This window comes from Gossypium hirsutum, chromosome A08 (assembly GCF_007990345.1).
Source record: "Gossypium hirsutum isolate 1008001.06 chromosome A08, Gossypium_hirsutum_v2.1, whole genome shotgun sequence".
NCBI lineage: Eukaryota > Viridiplantae > Streptophyta > Magnoliopsida > Malvales > Malvaceae > Gossypium > Gossypium hirsutum.
In genome coordinates, this window is record NC_053431.1 from 95,179,442 (window position 1) to 95,199,009 (window position 19,568).

At 34.8% G+C, this 19,568-nt stretch overlaps 1 protein-coding gene across 1 annotated transcript; it reads left to right on the forward strand.

Annotated features, from left to right (window-relative positions):
* Positions 1-1,586: 1,586 nt before the first annotated feature.
* Positions 1,587-4,019, forward strand: LOC107926861 (probable glycerol-3-phosphate acyltransferase 3). The gene is made up of 2 exons (XM_016857800.2): positions 1,587-2,321; positions 2,763-4,019. Exons 1-2 carry the CDS (start codon positions 1,602-1,604, stop codon positions 3,639-3,641), a joined length of 1,599 nt encoding a protein of 532 aa, XP_016713289.2. The 5' UTR covers positions 1,587-1,601; the 3' UTR covers positions 3,642-4,019.
* The last annotated feature ends 15,549 nt before the right edge of the window (positions 4,020-19,568 follow it).

Here is a 19,568-nt window from a genome sequence, read left to right on the forward strand (position 1 = left end):
TTTTTTTTTAATTTTTAAAAATTAATTAATTACTAACACTATCTATTTTAAAGATGATTTGACAAATAATATAAATTAAATAATTAAAAAAATAAAAATAAACTTTTTATAAAATTAAAAAACCATATAAATCATTTAACAACCACAAGCAAAATTAAATCGTAAACATTTTGTTGTTGGTGGTCAATTTTATACAGGAAAAGGTGGTTTTCATCAAAAATCCGTATACTGTAAACATTGGTGGCCATCAGCTTCTAAGATAAGAATTAAGAATTGATTTAATTGTATATATAAGAATTTTCGTTTTCAATTTGATAGGGATTTGTTTGGAAAGATGTTTAATAATTAGAATTAAGTGTAATTACAAAAAAGTATACATATGTAGAATGTTTAGATAATCACTATAATTAATAGATATTATTGAACATTTAAGCGTAATTATAACTTTATATTCTTCCATTTTTAGGAAAAGGTAAAATTTTAAGTAATTACATTGCTAATTACGCTTAAATCTAATTACCTATGATTTTCTAAACATACTTATACATTATTTAAGTTTAAAGCGTTACTTTTATACAACAATAAAAGAATTTTAAGTTTAGGATATGTATATTATTTTTAAAGATTATGTTAATTTTAATGTTAGAGAGAGAATAATCACCCAATAAATATGAAATACTTGAGTGATTAGATAAAATTACATGAGATGTTTGTTTTTCTTGTTAATATACTAATCGAATTGTTGCATACTTTCTTGGACCAGTGATATATCATTATTTGGTTTATAGTTTTTCTTTACTTGTTTAAATATATTTTTTCAAATAGTTTTTATAATTTCTATAATAATTGGTCTTTTAGAATTTGAAATTATATAATTATAATTTATACTTCCAAGCACAAAATATAAAATTATGATATAATTATATTCTATTAATCAAATATATTTAATTTTTTTATCATTATAAGATATTATTACCCTATTAATTATACTTTCATCTAGTTACTTAACCACAAACTACTCATAACAAAAAAATAAAATTTTCTTTTATCAATTGGATTTATTATTTTCTAAAAAAAAAATTTCAAAGATGAAACCAAAATTAAAATTTATATATAAATTTGAAAGAAATTACACTACCTCAATCTCATCATATTAATTGATTAAAATATGAAAGGAAGAAGTCAAATATGTGTGACTCCATCTTGCCATTGTTGACTAGTCCACTCCTCTCTTGATTTCGTTAAATGATCAACTTACTATTATGTTATCGCTATTGATACATTCTTATCCAACATCACTTTACTCCTTCCTATAATTTAATTATCTCATTTACGATTTAAAAAAATGAATTTATATTTAATTCAAACTCGTTTCATAGTAATTTTTATTTAACCTTTATTAATATTTGCTTACTTGACATCGATGCTTTTACTTTTTTATTCAACATTTGCAACTTGGACTTTCTCTATAGTCACCGTGTTTTATTTCTGCATGTCACTGAGGGCAAAATGCTAAAATCGTGTTCAACTCTTTCTCTCTCTCTCCCTCTCTATATATAAAGTATCTCCCTATGCCTTAATTTCATTCAACCAAAAACACTATGGCTAAGTTTTTCATGAACTATTTTTCCTTCTTCTTCCTCTATAGACTTGTCTTTAAACCATCCAAAAACCCCAAAACTTTCCATAGAACTGCGAGCAACATTCATGCAAACGAAGGCAAATTATACCACAAGTACCCATCTTTTGCTCACGAAGCAAACCTGTCAAAGGACCAAACCCTGCTAATCTTCAACGTAGAAGATGCATTGTTGAAGTCGCCATCTTTGTTCCCTTACTTCATGCTGGTGGCCTTTGAAGCCGGAGGGTTGTTGAGGGCTTTTATCCTCATTCTTTCATACCCATTACTATGCCTTGTTGGCGAAGACATGAGGTTGAAGATAATGGTGTTCGTTTGCTTCTTTGGGGTAAAGACGAAGAGTTTCAGGATTGGGAGTGCTGTTTTGCCCAAGTTTTTTTTAGAGGATGTGGCGGTGGAAACGCTTGAGGTGTTGAAGAAAGGTGGTAAAAAAGTGGGGTTCAGCAATGTCCCTCGAGTGATGATCGAGAGTTTCTTGAGAGATTATTTGGACATTGATTTTGTTGTTGGTAGGGAGGTGAAGGTGTTTCGTGGGTACTTTTTGGGTGTCATGGAAGACAAGAAACAGAGCAATGCTGCTTTGGAGACAATAATTGGGAGCCAAGGGTTGGGAAATTGTGATGTTATTGGCATAAGTGGCTTCAAGGGATCACTTCAATATCATTTGTCTTCTCATTGCAAGGTATGTTTTGAGGTTCTTCTACATATTCCCTTTCTTTCAAAATTGCTTTGGGCCGCTTTTAAAATTATATATAATATAGGGTTAATCACATCAAACCATGTTTAATCTATGGTATAAATTTTTCATTGAATTTAAACTTGTGATTCCTTAAAATATTTTCTATTAACATAATTATCAATTTAATTATATCGAAACACTTGAAGAATTTAATGTGTTTTTAATTTGATTCATGTATTTGAGCTATAATTTAGTGTCCAAAGCAACGATTAAGCTGGTGATAAAGAGATACTTTGAGGAATCAATTACAATGGTTTGAAGATTAGGGGTTAATTTAGTATTTGACCATAGTTTGAGGACTTATGCATGCAATTATCCCTGTACCTATTGCTCCATTTATAACGATTACCTGTTAGCAAATTTATTGCATCTGTGGTGCAACAGGAAATTTACCTTGTGAGAAATGCCGACAAAAGAAGCTGGCAACGCATAAGGAGAGATGAATACCTAAAACCACTAATTTTCCACGATGGGAGACTGGCTTTCATGCCGACCCCATTAGCCACCCTAGCCATGTTCATGTGGCTCCCCTTCGGTATCACCCTTTCCATGATCCGAGCCATTTCCGGCATATTACTTCCCTACAGGCTTTCAATCCCCATATTAGCCTACTCAGGGTTCCAACTCTCCCTCTCTCCCAACCCATCGCTCCGAAGCTCAAACACACGTAAAACCAGAGGCCGCCTCTACGTTTGCAACCATAAAACCCTGCTGGACCCACTCTACCTGTCTTTTTCATTACAAAAGGAACTCACCGCCGTCACTTACAGCTTGAGCAGGGTGTCGGAGCTGTTAGCCCCGATCAAGACCGTGAGGTTAGCTAGGGACCGCGATCAAGACAGCAAAATGATGGAAAAGATGTTGAATGAAGGGGACCTAGTTGTTTGCCCAGAAGGAACCACGTGTAGGGAGCCTTATCTGTTGAGGTTCAGCCCTTTGTTCGCAGAGATGAGCGATGATATAGTTCCCGTTGCAATGGACAGCCATGTTAGCATGTTCTACGGTACCACAGCGGGTGGGCTGAAATGCTTGGACCCACTTTTCTTCATCATGAACCCACGTCCAAGCTACAACGTACGAGTCCTTGATGGTGTATATGGGTTGAGCTCTTTTCTTGGTGGTGGTGAGAGATCAAGGTTCGATGTAGCTAACCATGTGCAGAGTGAGATTGGGAAAGCACTGGGTTTTGGTTGCACCAGGCTTACCAGAAGAGACAAGTACTTGATCTTGGCAGGGAACGAAGGAATAGTTAATAAATCCTAACCAAATTAATTTGCTCCAATCCGGCTAACATAGTTTTAACCTTTATTATTTGCTTTGGATTTCAACTATAGATTAATTACTTCCAAATCCTTAAATAACTTTAACGAATAAGTTGATTAAGATTTAATTTTCTTTTAATGAAATATAGGATTGAAAGTTTTCTTATAAGACAAGAAAAAGAAAAAAGGGTTGTAAGTTGCAGCATAATAAACATAGTTTTTTGGTTGTATAAGGTTGTATATTTAACTTAATTAATAGTAGAAATATTTTGCACCCTAGATAGTGCTGTATTATTTATTTGCTGCTGTTTTTTTTTTTTAAATTGTATGCATCTGCTTTATTTTAGATTTTTGTTAAGGGATGTTTGAGCGTGTTGTTTTAGCTTTAAATTTATGAGAGAGAAAATGAAAAAAAATTCTAAAATCGTAGTAGGGTGGTAATTATCAAGTAGGAGTTATCAGTGGAGATGAATTCGATTATGTAATACATGATTTAGTTCGCCTAATTACATACTAACGTAAAGTAAACGGTACATTAAATTAACTTCTTAGTCATGATTAATATATATTCGGAATAAGTTAAGATATCACAATAACTTATAATTTTAAAATATATTATATTTAATATATTGTTACAGAATTTTAAATTTTATTAAGAATTTTTAAAAATTAAAAATTTTAACAATACATTCATATATTATATATAATCTCATTTCATTTGCATATTATATTTGCAAAGAACACATTGCAAAAGATTACATTATCTTTTGTATCGTGGTTTGCTATTTAATTAGATATCTTCCAACTAGAATAGTTCATAACCATGGACCGGATTTTGAATAAAAATTTCTAGGTTTAGGGTTGCTGTGATTTAACTAATAAAAAATATTTTAAATTTAAATTTAATATAAAACTATAAAAATAATTTTAAACGAATAAACCAAATTTTTTAGTCGAATCAGACCTACCAAAAAATTGGGTTTAAGAATGAAACTTGGTTTTGGAAGAGGAGCGCTGCCTGACCCACGCACAGCTCAAGTTCCAACCACCCATTGGCCAAAGTTGAGAACGTTACAGATCAGACGTTGCAATTAACAAAACACAGATTTTATAAGATATGTGTGGCCTTATGACATTGTTTTGTCGGGACCTCGACATCAAAATACTTGCTGCTGCTATAAAGTTATAGTTCGCATATTTATATCAATTTATATATATATATGGTACGACAATTTTATATATTTTGATGTTATATTTAAATGAAAATATATATTCATAAAATTTAATATGATACAAATTATATTACATAAGTTTTGATGTATATTCATTTCATATACTTATTATTATTTTTGTATACTTTTTGCTGAGCTATTTTTCTCTCTTATCTTCTCAAAGGATGGTGCCGACCTACTTATATGACACGGATACTGTTCACTGGCATGACATATTGGATAGGCTCCATGCATGTGGACACGTACCTTATCTTAGACTTAACACGTGTTTACGCGGCCCCATGTGTGATTCCACGTGCGCGACCTCGCAGGGGATTATTGTTCACACCCTGCGATCACACCTCGCCACGTGAACCCAACCTACGAACACATCATGCAAACTCAATGGAATCAGACCCGAATCCATTCGGATTAGAACCATTTAGACCCAAGATAATGGACATTGTAACAATTTGTCTCCCTTCTGGTTCTAAGAAAGAGTTATATAGTGACTCTTTTTAAAACCTAATTAGAAGTGGACTAAAATTGGAATGATAATCTTTCTGAGTACACCTTATTCTTTACTGTACAACATTCATTAAACCACGTGTATAGGAAAAATATTGCTATCCACATGTGATTGGTTTTTCACCATTGGGCATTCGAATCATCTGAAGTGAAGGAAACCCTCTTTAAAAAGGGGGTAACAATGCCCTAGCAATCACATTGCTTGAATTTAAAATTTTGAAAGAAGAATTTCAAATGATAATCAAAGGTAATCTTTTTGAGAATCTCAATTTTCTTTTTATTTTCTTCGGTAGAGTATGACTAGAACTAAGGGTAGCGGTCATGTTAATTTGGATAACTACTCGTGACAACAGGAGCTATAGAATGCGGTGGAGGGCAACAGCTATGTCTGTACGACAAAATAGGAATAAATGTATCATGCCCTCACCGTTCATGGAATTAGAATTCTGAATTTTTTGTATGATTTCTCCATTGGAATTAGAATTCTGAATTTTGCGTATGATTTCTCCATTCCCGATGGTTAACATTGCCTGAACGACATCGATGATGACAATTTTTTACTCTTCCTGTACGTTTTAGAAGCATGCTTTCATTTTCCCCTTCATTATTTCTTCCGCAACCTTCTCGGTGAGTGCCAACTAGCTCCTGACCAACTATCTAGTTTCTCTTAGTGGTTGGTCGTAGCATATTTCATAGAATGTTTTTGGCGCAAAGAGGTTTCATTTATCACCGTATTTCAAAAGTCATACCAACTGAAGCCCTATAATCGAAGGGTTCGCATGGGTTTTTTTATTTTTCTCATCTTAAGGATGCAAAAACCATCATTCCTAATAGATGTAGCAACCTTCGTCTTAATTGTGACAAATACATTCGAGTTCAGTATAATTTGATAAGTGGATTCGGTTTTCCTATAAAATGGTCTTTTCCTAATAAAAATATATACTCTAGAAGGCGAGATATTATAATCGAGATGGGCTGGGCACAGTACTACAGACTTCACCAAAGTTACGTTCTGGATTTAGAAGAAATATTAATCGTAAGGAATGTCTTTAAGCATTGTCTTTTGGATTTGAGCCTTAATAGATGGAGGCAAATCGATGCAGATGATGGAGCTGACACCAACACAGTTGGACTTGTTCTTGCACAGTTTGCGTGGCCCCACGAGGCAGACGATGAGTTAGCTCTTATACTTTTGGGGATAAAGGTTGAACCAAAGAATTATTTTTATAACTTTTGTAAATTAAAGCCCTGCCTTTGGTCTTTACAGCCTCCAACGCACGAATAGACTGGTGCGAACACACTTATGTTAACTGCTAATGCTAATGTTAGAATTGTTGGTAGTATAGGAACAACTTAAGGCACTGAAGACAATACAAGGCGGACGATGAGTTAGCTTTTATACTTTTGGAGCTAAGGGTCGAGCCTATGAACTACTTTTATAGCTTTTGTAAACTAAAGCCCCGCCTTTGGTCTTCACAACCTCCAACGTACGAACAGGCTGGTGCGAACACACTTATGTTAATTGTTGGTGGTGTAGGAATAGCTCAAGGCACTGAAGATAGTTCTGAGGAGTCTATAAGCTTATCAAGAGAGATTGATGAGTACATAGACCTTCATTCGTATATGTAGAGTATTCGTGGTGGTCTTTCTAGAACGACTGCTGATGAAGGTAATGCGAACACTAGAAAAAGGCAGAGAATTGTTGTGGGGACTGGGAACAATGTTTTAAGTAGTGAGGTTGAGGGTAGTTCAGGGGGAGATTTGTCAAAAAAAAAAGGTGATCGGCCTGGGAATTCTAATATTGTTGTTCTCATTATAACGGAGCCCATTGTAAACTCACCTCCAATAGTTTCTTCTATTCACTTTTCACAAATGTTGATGCCAACAAACACTAACACCTTTGGGGTCATAGTTAATCATGGTCCTCTTAGGGGTTTTAAGAAATATAACACCATTGGCAGTAAAATAGGGACTCTATTTCCATGGCATGATCACTTTAATGTGAATAAGTTTCTATTCAAACATAATGAGGTGAGAAAATAATAGGATAATCATGTCTTGGAGGAAACAAAAATATTATTTTGCCCTGATGTATCGTCTAGTGACGCTAGAAGGCCTTTGTTGCGAGAGCTAGCAGTTTCTCTACAAGTATTGTTAAATGAGGCCTGTATGGCTAGCATGTGGTTGGTTGAAGGTGTTCATCAAGGTGATACCCAAAGGATGGAAACTGAAAATGACTATCATTCTACAAAGGTGGCACTAGCATAGGCATGTGAGCTCTATGCGAAATTGGATGAAGAAAACAAGATATTACGATGGCACAATGATATACTACAAAAGCATCTTACTTCCACTGAAAAGGATGTTGAGAAACTTCACGGTATGCTTGCAAGTGAACGAGCAAATAAACTGGTTCTCAAGGCTAGCTTAAAGAAAATGGATGAAGATCACAAGTCTGTGGTTGCTAACTTAACAAAGATCCATGAAGAGCTATGGAGCAGTATAAGAAAGGGCCGATGGAAAACTTAGATGCTTATCTACCTGATTTGAAGGCTAATTTTTTACTTCATGCTCAAGTTTCTATGGGACCTTTTGAGGAACAAAAAGTACACTTTGATACCCTTACCGAGCTAACAAGTACTTAACTAGATTTTGATGTCTATTTTCATTCTGGGATAGCTTAGGAGGAGTTCGCAGCAAAGTGAAAGAATTCGTCAAATTTTTTTATTGTTGATGTTGTTGAAACAAGCTCTGCTCTTGAGAAGCCTATTGATACTAGTGCTATTCCTATAGATGGAAATGAGGACATTAAACGCGAAGAGATGATGAAGGAGGAGATGATGGACCAGCTAACTCTTTAGGCGCAGATAATAACTGACTATTTCATTACTTGTAATGTATTCAGTATGCTGGCTTTGAAGATTTATGTAACACCCCTTACCCGTGTCCTATGCTGGGACGAAGTACGAGGCATTACTGGTCTTTAACATATACTTTAAAGTAAATCGGGCCTTACAAATTTCATCCGATCTTAAAAACGTTCAAACATAAACACAATGTTCCCTCTACGACCCATGTGGCCTTTAACATGCTTCAAGGGTGGTTGGGACTAAACTAAAAGCTTCTAAAAATTTTAGGACACTTGGGAAAAATTTTCCAAGTTGGGAGAGTCACACGCCTGTGTGGGTAGGTGGTGTGGATTTCACACGTCCGTGTGGCTAGGACACGTCCGTGCCCTCAACCCGTGTAACTCTCTGTTTATGATGTCAGCATTAATTAAAGGTTACACAGCCAAGTCCGTGTGCTAGGCCATGTAGCAAATTATAATTTCACATTTAAGGTGCAAACTTCACACGGCTTGGGCACACGCTCGTTTCCTGAGGTTGTGTCTTCCACACGGTTGAGACACACGACTGTGTCTCTGCCCGTGTGTTTACTACCATGCATACTGACTTGCAAAATTAGGGTACAGGGGACACACGACCGGACAACACGCCCATGGGGCTGACCGTGTGTCACACACGGCCTAGACACATGCCCCTGTGTCTACCCTTGTGAACAACTTTGAGGCTATTTTCCAAGCCCTTTTGTCACCCTCACTAACACATGCACACTCACATATATCAATGGAAATTATCATGGCATAAATGGGTTACTTAAACATCCATAGCTTTAACTCATGCATGACAATTACATGCCAAAGTATACATATTTGGGACTTCATAACTTATTAGGTTCATTTAAAACATTACCTCACTTTAAACCATGCTATAACTCAACCGAGTGGCATCAATCATCCATCAAGTATAGATTCCATATTTTATCATTTGGTGTCAACAACCAACTCATCACACACCTTTAGGGTAATAACACATCTCATGCATGCATCAATATTTAGGGTTACAACCCAATAATCAATATGAGCCATACTTCATGCGAAACACCCTTTACCCGTGTTCGACGTCAGAATAGGGTACGAGGTATTACCGGACTTAATCGTTCACAAGCATGCAAAAACTAGGTTACAAAATTTTGTTCAAATCAAAACTTTTCATACACATGCATAATGTCCCATACACTGGCCTACAAATCCCTAAACATGCATTGAAACTAGTTAGGGACTAAACCGAGAACCTTTGAAAGTTTTGGGAAAACTTAAAAAATTTTCCCATGATACAGAGTCACACTCCCGTGTGGACATAGGAACACGCCCATGTCCTCAGGCCATGTAACTCTCTGTTTATGACGTCAGCATGCAAATCGAACCACACGGACAGGCTACATGCCTGTGTCTCCAGGACATGTCATTCACACGGTTGAGACACACGACCGTGTCTTAACCTGAGTGGCCACCATTTAGGCTATTTTCCAAGCCTTCATATTACCCATAATCCCTTACAGCCTTATGCACATCAAAATCACAAATCATGGCATCATTTTAATGATTAAACACCCTTTATTAATACACATTCATAACATTGATATGTCCTCTTACATGTAGTGCACCTACTCATAAAATACCAAGTCTAGATTCATTAATTCATGTTCATAAGACCCGTCATTTTGATGACCACTTTTACCATTATGCTAAGTTACCAACTTATCCCTCGAGTACTCATATTCAACCATCGTCATGTTGTTCTTGTAACATACAATTACTATATGGCTATGATCACCTTAAATGGTCATAGAGCATATATCCAACACGCATGTCATATTACCAACCATGCATGGAAAACAAGCATAATCACATCATAAACATTAGACATGACATGAATAGCTAGGTTTACAAGCCATAATCAATATGAGCCACATCTCATGGCCATATACATATAACTCAATATAAACCAATACATTTGTCCAAAGCATAATAACACATGTCATAAAACTAGATCCCTATACATGACACTCACTTGTAATTTCTAATATATGCCTCATTATTCCAAAGGTAGTGACTTGATAGTGTGATGCTGCCTCCGACGATCTCCAACCCCGAGCTAACCTAACAAGCTAAAAGAAATGGAAATGAGGGAGTAAGCTTTACGCTTAATAAGTCCATATGAAAATAATAAGCAATTTATCAATATGCTTCTTACAACATGATCTCAAGGTAATACTATCATAATTGCCTTTTTACCTATGTTCAGGTCAAGTTTTTTTCTCGAGTTATAGTTACTAAATTATTTATATTTGGAGTTACGGAACTCCAAATTAAGATATGCTAATTTTACCAGAAACTAGACACATATATTCTTACCATAAAAATTTTCAGAATTTCTGGTATAACCAATTAGTACAGTTTATTCTTCAAATTCTCCCATATCCTGCTGTTTGACAGCTTCAACCTTTCTTTACTAAAAATTAATTATCTCCTCACCTGGGATTCGAATGATGTTCTTTTTTTTTTTTGAAAATATACTCATTAAGGATTCTAATCATATAAATTTTAACCCATAATTATTTTTGTACAATTTTTAATGATTTTCCAAAATCAGGACAAGGGATTTCGAAATCATTCTGACTCTATCTCGTAACAATTTAAATATCTCATAATATGAACTTCTTTTGCTTACACCGTTTCTTCTATATGAAACTAGACTAAATAAGCTTTAATTTCATATTTTATTCAGTCTCTAATTCGATTTCCAAATTTTTTATGGATTTTAAAATTCGGACTGCTGCTGCTGCCTAAAATTGTTTTAGTGTAAATTAATGATACGAAGTTTATCACACCTTATTAATTCATTTTCACTACATTGGTAAATATACATATTTATACATCATAAGTATAGACCTATAATCACAAGGTCATCACAAAATCATTCTCACAGGCATGAATTACCTATTTACATCTCCACCAAATGTGCATCATAAACCGAAATCATTTCTCATGAGCTTGGCATACATACCTGTGTTACTCAACATGCTCATATTCATTCCTTACTGATCATACAACATGAATTGAGTTCATATCTCATCAATTTCATGTAAGTACCTATACCACTCACAACATAGCCATAAGCCCTATCATTGCGGCTTAAACCTTAAATTTCCCATTGAACCATTTGGAATACTATAGGATAATCACTAAGCCTCAAACATAGGGTACGATGCCGATGCCATGTTCCAAACATGGTCTTACACTGGCTCACACATCTAAGTCGATGCCATGTCCCAGACAGGTCTTACACTAACTTTCATATATCGAGGCCGATGCCATGTCCCAGATAGGTCTTACACTGGCTCTCATCTATCTGTGTCGATGCCATGTCCCAGACAGGTCTTACACTGACTTTCATATATCGAGGTCGATGCCATGTCTAGACAGGTCTTATACTAGCTCTCATCTATCGGGGTCGATGCCATGTCCTAGATAGGTCTTACACTGACACATGTCAAGCCGATGCCATGTCCCAGACAGGTTTTATACTAGCTTGCATATCTCGAGGCTGATGCATGTGCTAGACATGTCTTATACTGGCTCTTGTCTCAATGCCGATGCATGTCCCAGACATGTCTTACACTGGCTCTCATAATGCGGCCGATGCATGTCACAGACATGTCTTACACTAACGCACATATCACCCAAATGTTATGGCATGATTATCCAATCTATTCCTAAGGTTCAACCGGGAGTTTATCATGATAAGTCTCATCATATCATTACTCATAGATGCATTCAAGCCTTATATGCGAAATCAAACATTCAATGCATCGATACGACTAAGTTGCATTATTTACGTACAACTTACTCGTTTCTATGGGATATCATATTCCATCGAATTTCTAATGTATTTTACCATCACATGAATGTTTTTAACTTTTGGCATCACTTTCATCATACTCAATATCATCAACATATAATTCAATATAACCAAAGCAAGATAGATTTCAAGTATATTAACAACATGGATAACATGCTTATTTAGTCACATGGACTTACCGCGAATGCAAATTCAGCTAATTACGCCATTTTAGTCCATAACCTTGTACTTTCCGATTTAAGCCCAAATCTCGATTTTCTTGATCTAACATGAGGAAATTTATTTATTTAATCATTAAATTAATTAAAAGATTCTATAATCACAATTTGGCAAAATGACCTCTTTTCCCTTAGACTTTACAAAAATTATGATTTTGCCCTTAGGCTCGTAAATTGATTTTTATCAAATTTCCTCCTTTACCAAGCCTAGCCGAATTCTTTTTATAACTATGGAAACTCAAAATTTCAATTATTTCACACATTTACAACTTATTTTACAACTTTACAAAATAGCCCTTTTTAGGTGTTTTCATGCAAACTTCTTTCACAAAAGTTGTTTATTACACACCCATGACTCATTTTCTTCCATAAAAATTCATCAAACAATATAAATATTCAAATGAAAAAACCCTAGACATTCAACCATTTTGCAGAATAGTCCCCTCATTAGTTAGCTCATGCTACAAGGGTCCTAAAAATGCAAAAATCATCAAGAAAGGCTATCTAAATCACTTACTTGCAAGGAATATAAGTGGCTGATATTTTTGAGCTTTCAAAGCCCCCTCTTTGCTGCCATTTTCGGTGGATGAAGAATAAAGATGAAAAGATTGACAACTTTTTTTTTGTTTTATTTTAATACCAAATAAGTCACCTAATACCCACCAATTTTGACTTTTCAATATCTTTGTCCCCTATAGCCAACCATCCCATTTTTAAGGGTCTAGTTGCTCTTTAAAGACCCCTAGTTATGGTTCTCTAGCTATTTAACATATTTGGGTAATAAAACAAAACTTTTTCCCTTTATGCAATTTAGTCCTTTTTCGTAATTAAGCTCACAATAGCTAAAATTAATTCACCAAAATTTTCATGCACTCATATAATCATGCTATACCCAAAATAGTATCAAAATATTTTCTCGACCTCAGATTAGTGGTTCTGAAACCACTGTTTTGACTAAGCCCTATTTTGGGATTTTACATCATGGCCATAGACAAAATGAATTAGTATACCAATATGAGCCATCACTTTGGCTAACCAATATGACACATATAACAAAATACTAAGTCCCCTATACATGCCGTAATTAAATGTATTAAACCAAATATACCCCAAAAGATTTGTTGATAGTGTGACTTGAGCTCCGACGTCCACGATCCCCGAACTAGCTTGGCGATGCGAAGAAAAAGGGAAAAGAGAGAGGGGGTAAGCATAAAGCTTAGTAAGTTGTATGTAACTAATAAACAACATAGATCATAAAATTTCATGAATTAAACATACTACTAATTACCACCACATTAGCAATTTACACATAATGGACATAGTGAGCATTTATTGTCATTAAACTTCATAACTTATCTTACTTTTTCTTACTCATGCTAATTTTTTCCATCATGAATCGAATTTCATACTCATGAGGTTTACGTACATACCTGTACTACTCATAGCTTATTCATATTTCTCTATCTCTTAACCTTGATCTTGAATGGCCTGTTGAACCACTTGAATACGGAAGGACATTTGGGATTATCATACACCAAATAGGGTGCCAAAGCCATGTCCTAGACATGGTGTCACATGGAACTACACATTGATGCCATATCCCAGATATGGTCTTATACAAAGTCTCGATTTAGTGTCGACGCCATGTCCTAGACATGGTCTTATATGGGACCTCATATCGATGCCATGTCCCAAACATGGTCTTATACGAAATCACTACGGAAGGACATTTGGGATTATCATACACCAAATAGGGTGCCAAAGCCATGTCCTAGACATGGTGTCACATGGAACTACACATTGATGCCATATCCCAGATATGGTCTTATACAAAGTCTCGATTCAGTGTCGACGTTATGTCCCAGACATGGTCTTATACGGGACCTCATATCGATGCAATGTCCCAAACATGGTCTTATACGAAATCACTTAACGATACCGAAGCCATATCCATGATATGGTCTTACATGGGATCTCGTATCGATGCTGATGCCATATCCCAGACATAGTCTTACACGGGATCTCATAAAACATGGTGTCATGATATCCAAATCCTAAGTATTCCTTAGGGTCACCTGGGATTTCCGAGATACAAAGCTATCATCAAATTGTTGTTGAATCATCTCAAGTCAAATTCCATAAAGCCATATACACACATTTGATACAACACCAAGCATTAAATACGTGATAATGAAATTGTTGAATTACTTACACACAACTTACCTCGGTCCCAAAATATTGCTAACTTTACATTTTAGTCTAAAACCTTGCTTTTCTCTCGATTTAGGTCTGGACTCCGTTTTTCTTAATCTATAACACCAAATTTAACTTGTTTAATAATCACATTGTTCAAATCGACCCCTAATTTATACTTTAGTAAAATTACCTTTTTATCCCTAACTTTTCACTTATTTATAATTTAGTCCCTAGGCTCTTAAAATGAAATGCATGTATTTTATTTGTTACTCAAGCCTAGCCGAATTTTCCTTGTACTCATAATAGCCCACATTACTCATTAAAAATAGATTTTTATCACTCAATTTACACCTTTTTCAATTTAGTCCTTTTTAGGTGTTTTCATGCAAAATTACTTAGTAAAAGATGTTAAACACATATCAAGCTCACATATTCCTTCATTAAACATCAAAAAAAATGCATGTCACACATGAGTAAAATTTTTAAACATAAACCCTACTTCAAAATAAGGGTGGAAACAGGTAAATCAAGCTACGAGATCTTCAAAAATGTAAAGAACATTAAAATGGGCTAGGGAACACTTATATTGAGCTTGAAAATGTCAAAAACCCTAGCTATGGAGACCTTAGAAATTTCGGCAGTCACATGAAGAAGATGAGCTTTAATTTTCCCTTTTTACTATTTTATTACTAATTGACCAAAATGCCCTAAAGGCATTTCTTTCAAATTTTTCTTATGCAAGTTCATTTTTGTCCAAAATTTTAGAAATTGGTAAAATTACTAATTAGGACCTTCTAATTTATAGTATAAAGCAATTTCATGCTTGAAGCTTCTAGAACACAAGTTTTGCATCTTATTCAATTTGGTCCTTAAGGTTCAATTGGACATTTTATGCATAGAATTTCTCCATGAAATTTTTACACAAGCATGCATACCTATCATGGACCTCATAAAAATCATAAAATAATTATTTCTATCTCGGATTTGTGGTCTCGAAACCACTGTTCCGACCAGGCCTTAATTTAAGATGTTATAATTTAAGAGATAAAAATCTTTGTTTTTTGTTTATATGATAATGTATTTGATTGTTAGTTACTTGAACTTATTACCTAACCACACAATAATCATAAGCATACTAAGTAATGAAAACAATTAAGATAACTCACTTAGAGTAATTATTCGTAGCTTTGAAATTATCGCAATTAGGTCATAAATTGGAGTCATTGTATGTTAGCAGTGCGAATGTATATTGGCACACAAGTAAACAATCACAAGTTATGGCATTAAGCCTATACATTCGAAAAAAACCTAAGTTTTAACTTTGGATTTAACTAGATTTTTATAATATTAGCTGCAAATGCAAATTGTCAAGTTGTTTAAAAGTTGCGATATTAAATCAACTAACTCATAAATGGATAGGTTGCAATCTTAAATCAGCTAACCTTTGTAAAATCAACTGTGAATGTAGGTCATTGAATTGTTTAGGAGTTATGATCTTAAATCAACTAACTTAAAGATGAATAGGTTGCAATCTTAAATCGGCTAACTCAAAGATGAATAGGTTGTGATCTTAAATCAGCTAACCCTTATAAAATCAGTATCTATAAACAATACTTATTTATTAAAGTAAAACTTTGCTTATACACAGTATTTCTTCAAATGGCAGGCATTCCATGTTCACGGAAGAATAGGGTCGTCCATTTTAGCTAACTTATATGCTCTATAGCCTACCTTCTATATCATTTTGTAAGGCCTCTCCCGATTTGGAGCCATCTTTCCCTGTTGTACTGCTGGAAGGCTAGCCTCAATATTTATGAGAATAAGGTCACCCACCTGAAACTATTTATTCCTCACCATGGAATTGTAATAGCGAGCCACCTGTTGAGCTCGCACAACAAACCTGACTTTTTTCGTTTCTTTAATTTTATTAAGAAGATCAAGGTAAAGTCTTAAGGCTTCTTAGTTAGCAGTTTCATCAAAACATAGCATTCTATATGAGCGTATACCTATTTCAACAGGGATTACTGCCTCTGCTCTATGAACAAGCAAGAATGTGGTTTCTCTAGTAGCTGTATGAGGTAAGGCTTGTAAGGCCCAGAGAATTGATGATAGTTCCTTCAACCAAGCTCTTTTGGCGTTATCTACTTTCTTTTTCAAAGCTGTCAGTATTTTTTTATTTGTGGCCTCCACTTGACCATTTGTCTGGGGAGTCTTGACGGAGCTTTGAGGTAAAGCAATATGTAAATCCTTGTAAAAAATTTTAAATTTTCCTTAGAACTACGTCCCATTATTTGTTATTATTAAGTGGGAAACCAAATCTACAAATAATAGACTTCCACAGGAAAGATTCTATCTGTTTTTCAGTAATTGTAGCTAAGGCTTCAACTTCTATCCATTTGCTGAAGTAATCCATAACTACCACTATGAACTTTTTCTGAGCTGTAACTACAAGGAATGGGCCTAAAATGTTAACTCTCCAAGTTACAAATGGCTAGGGGTTCGACATGACTTGCAATAACACCATTGGTGATCTTTGGACCCGAGCATATTTTTTACAAGAATTGTAGGTGCGAACCATATGATGCGCATCCATCTACATAGTTGGCCAGTAGTACCCTTGTCTAAAAAAATTTTGTGCAAGTAACCTAGCACCCAAATGATCTCCACAGATTTCTTCATGTATCTCTCTCAATACACAATTAGTTTCTAAATGCATCAAACATCACAAAAACGGTTGAGGATACCCCTTTCTATAGAGTATACCCTCTAAAAGGGTATACCTAACAATTATACAATAAAATAAATTATTTTAATCAACTAAAAATGGCACAATTCATTCATTAATTAAATGGTAATTAATTTAACATCTTTATCAGTTGTTAATTCATATATATTTAGTTAGAAACAATAATATCATACCTCGCAACTTTGAGCTGTAATTTAATGAGCTCCCTTTTATCAATATAAGTTTCTTCCCTTCGCAATATTCAGATGACAGGAGTCATCCACGTGTCCTTCTGATCCATAGTACAGATCTGCTGCATGTCATAGCTTGGAACGTCATTGTACTCAAGCAAAATTTTCCCTCTTTTCTCAATATAACAGACGACGCCGACTTGGAGAGTACGTCTATTCGAGTATTATCTTTCTTTGACAATTGTTTCACTTTCACTTTTTCAAATCTGGTATATAGTTGTGCTTTTATAGAATGATATTTTCTCAAAATCAATTCATTTACTTCGTACTCTCCACTTATCTTTTTAGCAACCAATTGGGAATTTGTATGCAACACTAATTCCTTAGCCCCTAACTAGTGAGCTAATTGCAATCCTGATATCAAGGCTTTATATTTTTCTATGCTATTGGATGCCTGAAAGCCAAAAGAAAGACCATATTGCCATTAATTGTTATCGTGATCAATTAAAAGCACGCCCACTCCTGATCCTAACTTTTTCGTAGAGCCATCAACATAAACCTTTCAAGTTTTTAAGCTATCAGGCATACTCACACCCTTCTGTGGTGAATTAACTACTATATCATGCATAATCAATGGAAAAGAAATTTGTCCTTGTTCTATGCCATCATAAGAGGTAATAAATTGGTTGTATAATTTTCATTAGTTAGTTCTCACAGAGGATAAAAAATATTAATGAGTATAATTCTATTAATATTTTGCAAACCAGCATTTCATATTATAAATCATGTTACCTGCAAGATTAGTAGATTTCTGAAAAGAGCATTGACCATAAAATCATCCAAAATCTGCACTTTTACCGCAGTTCTTGAAGCATAGTCCACACCAAACTCTGCTAACTCAATCCCCTATTTTGGCATTCTCCCTGAGGTATCAGCTCTGAACAGTATGTCTTTAATGGGTTGATTCGTCATAACGACAACAGGATGAGCCCGGAAGTATGAACGTATCTTACGGATGCCTTAATTTGTTATTCTGTAATACTACTAATGTAATACATTGAGAATTGGCAAATAATTTCTGCTCTAACTAAAATAGCTACAATTGTCTCTTCTGAGGTCGTCAAATAAACATAGAGGGTTTCTTCCACGCATGGCGACATCAACAGTGGTGGGGATGTAAGATACATTTTGAGCTTTTCAATGGCTGTCTAACACTTTTCGGTCCATGAGAAAATAGTTCGTAGGGCTTCAAAGAAAGGCAAACATTTATCAACCATCCGTGAAACAAATTTATTAAGCGCAATCGTTAAACGTTGTATATCTTTTATTGTCTTTAGAAGAGGTATATCCAAGATGCCATGAATCTCTTCTGTGTTAACCTCAATTCTTCTTTCCGAGACCATGAAGCTAAAAAATTTACCAGTTTTTACACCGAAGGCACATTTACCAGGATTCAACCTCATGTTGTGAGTTCGCAACACAACGAACATCTCTGGTAGGTTTTGCATGTACTCATTGATCGATTGCATAAGTGCGCATTAAAACAACTAATTTATGAAACAATTTTTAAGGTTCGATTTTACTACAAGTGTACAGGTCAGTTGTAATATTTATAGTGTTATAATGAAACACCAAAGTATTCCAAGGATCAAACCCAAAGGAAGATGCGATTGAGAAATAACTATCATACACAATAGAGGCTAAGTGGCTACTAATATGATTTCATATTATGGTGATTCATAAAATAAGTTTTCTAGAAAATTAAATATTTTACTCTAGGCAATAAATTGCAATAAATGTAAACTAAGGGGACTATCTAGCAAATGACTAATGGGGTTTGGCTGACTTCGATGTGGTTCGCCAAATCTCGGACTAGGGACATAAATCACGTAAATAACCAAGTGGCTACATTTTATCTTCCGATCTCAATTTTATTCACTTAGACGAATTAGGTCTGATTTATCTTCTAATCTCTTCGATTAATCCGGGACTAACGAATAGGTACGTGACAAGATACCTTTCGGTCTCACTTTATCTTAATATTCCCTTAGAGGCATTACTACCTAAGTTCTTAATTCTATTCAAATTAGTCATA

Excerpts from the sequence above, each read along its gene's own strand:
- LOC107926861 (XM_016857800.2), top strand. The coding sequence starts at position 1,602 with ATGGCTAAGTTTTTCATGAACTATTTTTCCTTCTTCTTCCTCTATAGA. Across the intron at positions 2,322-2,762 it reads ATTTGTCTTCTCATTGCAAG|GAAATTTACCTTGTGAGAAA; the intron begins GTATGTTTTGAG and ends GTGGTGCAACAG.